The sequence below is a fragment of the Rutidosis leptorrhynchoides genome, chromosome 2 (genome assembly GCF_046630445.1).
Source record: "Rutidosis leptorrhynchoides isolate AG116_Rl617_1_P2 chromosome 2, CSIRO_AGI_Rlap_v1, whole genome shotgun sequence".
Classification (NCBI taxonomy): Eukaryota; Viridiplantae; Streptophyta; class Magnoliopsida; order Asterales; family Asteraceae; genus Rutidosis; species Rutidosis leptorrhynchoides.
The window spans coordinates 682127839-682134595 of NC_092334.1; the positions used below are offsets into that span (position 1 = coordinate 682127839).

Genomic DNA, 6757 nt, shown 5'->3' on the forward strand with positions numbered 1-6757 from the left:
TATTATTAGAACTATCATTATTATTATTATTATTATTATTATTATTAGAATTATCATTATTTTTATCATTATTATTTTTATTATCATTTTTATTATTTCTAACACTAATATTATTATTTTTATCATTATTATTATTAGTATTATTAATATATCAAATAAATATTTTCTATATAAAAATATATTATTTACATAAAACATATCTATATTAATATGTTTGTAATAAATATTTATTATCTAATTAATGTATAAAAAAATAAATATAGTTAATTTAGTTATTAATGAAACGTACAAGTTACTAAAATAACAATTAATAATAATACCTAAATTTGTTCGATTACCATTATATATGTTAATATACATATAAATGATATAGGTTCGTGAATCCAAGGCCAACCTTGCATTGTTCAGTTTCGTCATATGTATTTTTACTACAAAATACAGTATTGTGAGTTCATTTGATTCCCTTTTACTCTTTAAATTTTTGGGACTGAGAATACATGCGCTGCTTTATAACTGTTTTACAACTGCTTTATTAAATGCCTTTGAAATCTATATTTTTGGACTGAGATGCTTTTATAAATGTTTGGCGAGATAGACACAAGCAACACATTCTTCGAATGAATTATTATACAGACAGAAGTTCTGTTGATTATTATTGAATTAGGTGGACATGATAATTGCCACCAATTGATGAATATATTTTCCTCTGATTATTATTGCTTGGTAACTTAAGAATTAGAATCGGGTATGACCCTAATTCACGCGAATCCTAAAGGTAGCTACCGGGTTTAACACCCCCACCCAGAATGTTCACTAGACGGAAGAGCTAGTGGGCGTGGTGTTTAGTACTTCGAAGTTTATATATTATACAGACGAGAGGTTCTGTTTTGGGGATATTATTGATGCGCATTATATGTTAAGGTCGGTTACCATGTTGAGCAATGAAATCAAATTGAATGTTATGTATCGAGAGAATGATTTTTATACACAGGTTATGTGTATTATTTTTGTCCATGAGATATGTGTACGGTTATTTAAAAATCGCGAGGCAACCTACGGGGGAGAAAAGGATACGAAACTACTCTGCCAAGCATTATGAAAAATGATTTTGTACACGAGATAGGTGTACTGTGTTTAAATCTTGTGGTCTATCAAAATTATGAATTTTATTATTTATGATAAACCTATGAACTCACCAACCTTTTGGTTGACACTTTCAAGCATGTTTATTCTCAAGTATGAAAGAAATCTTCCGCTGTGCATTTGCTCATTTTAAAGGTATTACTTGGAGTCATTCATGGCATATTTAAGTCAACGCCTCATAATGGGACCAGCTGTTGAAGCGTTCGTCCAGGTGGATTAGGACGGGCCTTTACAACCCTAAACCCTAAACTCTAAATCGGGCTAAATTTTACTTCACAAAACATGAGGAAAAAAAAAAACTATCACATTCTTCACGAACAATATTATCTTGAATGTTATTTTTGTCGATCGCTTTTTCGCCTAAATAATAACATTCATCACGAAGTGTCCTTTCTAAATGTTCATATTTTCGTGTGATCTTGATGCCAGAAAAAAAAATTCCAAAAAAAACAAAAAAAAAAAAATTGATTCCCCCCGCTTTTCCCGATTGGTTACTTCCCCATATAATCTATCTATCTATCTATCTATAATCTATAATCTATCTATCTATCTATCTATCTATCTATCTATAACATGTTATAAATCATGAAAATAAATCTGATGTGTCAGATCATTAGCACCTCCTAATCTCAGTTGCTTACGTGTTAATCCATCTTTTAATCACACTTAACAACTACTCATGCCAGCTATCAAGGGAAAAAAACACCGTACATTCATCTCTCTTTTCTTAAGTCGTCTCTACACCCCAACCATTACAAACCCTAAATCTCAAAAATTCAATATGTTAATTAACCCTACTATCACAAATCAGTTTAAGAAATCCCTAATTTCAAAACTCCATTGTTTCTTCTCCGAAACTCGGCTGCAACCCAAATCCGAAATTGAATCAACCGGATCACAAATGGATGTATGATTGGCGATCAATCTGTTGTTGTTGATTAACCAAATATCCATTCACCATAAGAACATTTAACCTTATCTATTCGATCGGATAATTCCATCACTAATTTTGTCTACCAACAAGGTATGTAATTAAATGTCCGTTTTAAGATTCAATTGTTCACACATGTATACATGAAATGAATTTCAGTTTTCTTGTAGTTTTTAGTTATTAGGGTTTGTATTTCATATTAAAATTGACACTTCTTATGCTTTAAATTCAATATAATGTGTTCACGTTTATGATTATGTAAATCCATTGATCATGTTTGTAGCTAATGTGCTTTGTTTTGGTTTGATGAGCGAATAAAGGTTAAGTCAGCGGATCATCATCCCCGTTATCATAAGTGTTGCGAATATGGATCGGTATGTTAACCACCTGAGAGTCCACTATGTTATAACAAGTGTATTTGCAAGTTTTTGATGTTTTGAAAATAAGCTTTGGGCCGAATTTGGTTACAGTGTAAATTATGACCCATTTGGGTTAAAAGCTTCCATTTTGACCCGTTATTATTTCTTGATATTTTGAAGTTTCTAACAAGTTTAGAATGTCATTTTAGAGCCTTGAAATAATTTTGGGTCACTCGGGTACAATGGATAGGAGTTTGGGCCGTTAACTAATTTTGGTGTCATTTTGGGTAAAAGTCTTAAAATATTGACTATCGGACCTATTTTGCGGACCTGTAAGTTGAAAATTGATAAGTTTGGATAAAAACTAATGATTGAACGTAAAGTATTCGCAACAAGCTTTAAAACGGTGTATGATATGTTTGGTATTGTCGAGTGTAAATACGTTTTAAACAGACGTCAAAACAGAGGAGACTTCTGCTGAGTTGCTGCTGTACAGCAACAACAATAATAAATTATAAAAATTCAGTTGTCGGGATGTTTTCGATACATCATAACTTTTAAACCGTAATTCCGTTTTTGAAAAATAAGTTGTCCGTAAAAAGGTGGAAGAGTCTACTTTTCAATGGTCACGATCTAACGTATTAAGTTTAAGTGTGTGGGACCCGAAAACTGTTCTGAAGCGACTGATTTATGTGTATAAAAAAACTTTTATTTTTTTTAACTTTTTCGTTCGTATTTAGTAACTACAATTTTTGTTTTTTTTTCAGATTTGAATTCGATACAACTTTCTCGATTGCTATTATCATTTACAGTATATTCGACGATATATTATGCTTCGATTTATTATATTCCAAATACAAGGTATTTTTATATTATTTTAATACTATTTATATAATTACATTGTATTTTTGTTGAAATTGATATTTTGGAATAAAAGCCCTGTATTTTCTCACAATCAGTCGTTAATTGGTTAACATGTTTCATGGTTCTTAGTATGGGTGACTGACCTGTTACATGTGTATTAAAGTGGTCAGATTTTGAACCCTACTTATAATTGGGCATTGAGCGTAGGGTTCAATTTGTTAGTTGTTTACGTATGATTTAAGTGATCACTTAATCTGTTGGCAAACGAGAATTTTTATTTGTAGTCTTCAAGTAATCAGAATTTTTAATTTCTGTTTTGCGTTTTTCTTTCAAGAGTTGTGATGTAGCTACAAGGTAGAGATATGAAGATTTTGTCAAGACAGTAAAGCTTTTTGGGGGCACCATATAAATAATTCTAGGGTTCGATAATGGAACGGTCCAACAATGATGATGAAGAACGGCGATTTAGCGATGTTCTCTTCATTAAGGTGAGTTTCTTTGTTATGTCATATGTTCTGGAGCTAGGTACTTACTTATATTAAGTTACATTGTGCACAAGTAGTGTATAATATACTAATTTGAGTGTTTATTTTAGATCTTGTGCTAATATTTCTTTTTAATTTTTTAATTTTTAAGGATATTGGCTCCAACAACATATATCTTCTTGCTTCTGCTCTGCCAGTAATTGCATTTGGTGAGCAGCTGAATAAGGATACAGGTAGTAACAACTCTATCATTACCTTTTTCATTTTCATTTAAATCAGTATTTTAAAATAGTTTCTTGCTTTATTTGATATGATCTTCCATTATGTGGTTTGGTCTGGATTCGGATTCATATTTGTGGGTTTCTAGATTTTAATTATCATTATTATTTGTTTGCTGGAGGGTAGATGGAACTTTAAGTTCGGTTGAAACGCTAACTTTTACTGCGATTTATGGAATTATACATGCGATTTTCGGTGGGCAGTCTCTTTTAATATTAAGAGTTGCTGAACCTACTGTTGTTTCTAGCATGGGTTGGATGGTATGCACACTTTACATTTTATTATTAATTAATAATTAAAAATATTATTAACGAATTTTTTAACAAGTTGTCGTTAAGGTGCATTAATGTGTTGTACAAAGCAGTTAATGTTGACTTTCACATGACGGTTATTAAAAAGGACAAGACTTTGTTGCATCTTAACAGCCCTAAGGCCATCGTTAGAAAAATTCTATTAATGAATGTTGAGTTTATGTAATAACATGTTTACTAAACTATATTTGCACTAGGGTCTGTTTCTGGACTGCAATCATGTTGGGTGTTCTTGCTGTACTAAACGCTTGCACACTTGATTGGATAATGATAGAAAACGGAACTGTAATCTGATTACAGGATATGGTAGAGGTTCTAGCACTTCACGTTTTTAGTGCCATAGTACCAGCTATGATGATAGCAGCCTTGTACTTTTTCTATCATAGTGTAGCTGCACAAATGGCCCAACAGAAAGAATTCAATCTTAAAAACCCGTCTGCATATCATTACGATTTGTTTTTGCACAGGCTCATGGTACATTTCTAAAATTTACATTCCTTCACAAATATTTGTATTATTAGTTTTTGTTTTTCTGCTAATTTTGAATCCTAAAAATCAACCTTTGTTACTTCAGACTTTAATGTGTGGTTTAATCGGCGTCCCACCTTCAAATGGTGTTCTTCCACAATCAACCTGTGCACACACGGAGTCTTTCGGTTCTCAATAGACAGGTCAGACACATTTTTATTTATTTATTTATTTTTTTGGAACAGCAACACGCATAAATAAATTTGATACATTCCGGTGACACTATTTAAGTTTGATTAATTGAATTGTTTTTAATTATAGATGATGCGAAAGAAGATGGGTAAGTATGCATAGGAAGGCATAAAGCTGGAAGCAACGATTTGAATAAGTATGAAGTTTCTTGAAGTTTTATGTCTTTTTTTTATTATTTTTTTATTATTTTTTTATTTTTAGAATTGAGTTGTTACAACGATTTATAATCTAAAGTCAATGCCTTGATTAAGATCATAATTTTTTAAAAGGTCACCATTTCGTGTTTTTATTTCTAATGTTACAACTTATATACTCTTATAAGAAAGGATAATGGCCAATAAATGATGACGCGAGCTATTTGCTTTCAAAATTTATAGCTCACAATTAAATTTGCACGGGTTTTTACCCATCTGTTCTAATTTTTTTGGTTGAAGTTACACATGTTGTAGTCAAATTAGTATATCAATTTCTTTCTTCATTTAGACACTTTGACCAATTTAGACACTTTGACCCGTATCAATCTCTTTGTTCATTTAACACGTAAATTCGTTTAACTGTATGTACTAACAACTGACCTATTTGAATAATACATTTTTTTAATCATGTTGTACATTGTCACAAAATAGTTTAGAAAATATAATGACTTGATCAGAACAAAGCAATTTCATTAATGATTGTTTTCGTCATTGTCATGGTGTAATACAGGTAATCGGTGCTAATAGTAACGCATTCAAATACTACTTTTTTGAGCTGCCTTTACAAATCCACAAATCATGCCTTTACAACTCATCGTTTACTTACAAGAAATCACATTTACATCAATTCATAACTTTATATTGTGTAATCAATCTATGCGTAAACTATAATTTATCAAAGTTTTACTAATGTGTGTTTTTTACAAAAACATATTTTACTAATTCAACCACAACAGTACTGTTTACACTTTTTCTATAATATCGTTATTCCATATATAAGTTTAAAAACAATAATATTTGCGGATGAGTCCCCGTGCAACGCACGTGCTCATAAATATATATATATATATATATATATATATATATATATATATATATATATATATATATATATATATATATATAAAGTGTTCGAAGAGGGAGTAATATATTTTGTCAGTATACGTAGTGGAAACATTTTAATCTAACTTCTCTCATTCTTTACAAATAATGCCAACATCGATTACGACAAATTTCTCCCCCACTTTTTCCTTTTTTTCACACTTGGTTCCATCTCCCACAAACAGCACCACAACAATACATCCCCCAATTTCCGCCGTTAAAATTGCCGGAAAACCCCTTTCATCGGACCAAACAAATTTCCTTAAGATCCACAATTAACAAATGAAAATCGAAACAAAGTACGTTATGTACAATTTATTTCATCGTACTCGTTACAATCACATTAAAACGACAGCTAATACTCCCTAAATAAATATTCGTAAAACAATGGAAATAAGTAAGTTTTCGAAATGAAATTACAAAATTAGTCAATAAATTATAGTATCCAGTTTCCTGACAGATGCTAAACAATCGACCGAGGAACAAGATCAGATCAGGATCAACTAAACTAAAAATACAAAAATACAAAATTAGAATACAAACTAAAATACCAAAAAATTAATAACCAATCCTAATCAAATTCATATCA

At 30.6% G+C, this 6757-nt stretch overlaps 1 protein-coding gene across 3 annotated transcripts; it reads left to right on the forward strand.

Annotated features, from left to right (window-relative positions):
* The first annotated feature begins 1869 nt into the window (after nt 1–1869).
* Nucleotides 1870–5277, forward strand: LOC139893992 (probable boron transporter 6). Of its 3 annotated transcripts, none has more exons than XM_071877196.1 (8): nt 1870–2167; nt 2401–2448; nt 3632–3785; nt 3934–4015; nt 4188–4321; nt 4673–4846; nt 4947–5043; nt 5162–5277. In XM_071877196.1, the coding sequence occupies exons 3-7, from the start codon at nt 3726–3728 to the stop codon at nt 5037–5039; spliced, it is 543 nt and encodes a 180-aa protein (XP_071733297.1). In that variant the 5' UTR covers nt 1870–2167; nt 2401–2448; nt 3632–3725; the 3' UTR covers nt 5040–5043; nt 5162–5277. The 3 variants fall into 3 exon arrangements, with proteins under 3 accessions (XP_071733297.1, XP_071733296.1, XP_071733295.1); XM_071877194.1 differs by lacking the exon at nt 1870–2167 and adding an exon at nt 3201–3294 and having other exon boundaries at nt 2380–2448; XM_071877195.1 differs by lacking the exon at nt 1870–2167 and having other exon boundaries at nt 2376–2448.
* The last annotated feature ends 1480 nt before the right edge of the window (nt 5278–6757 follow it).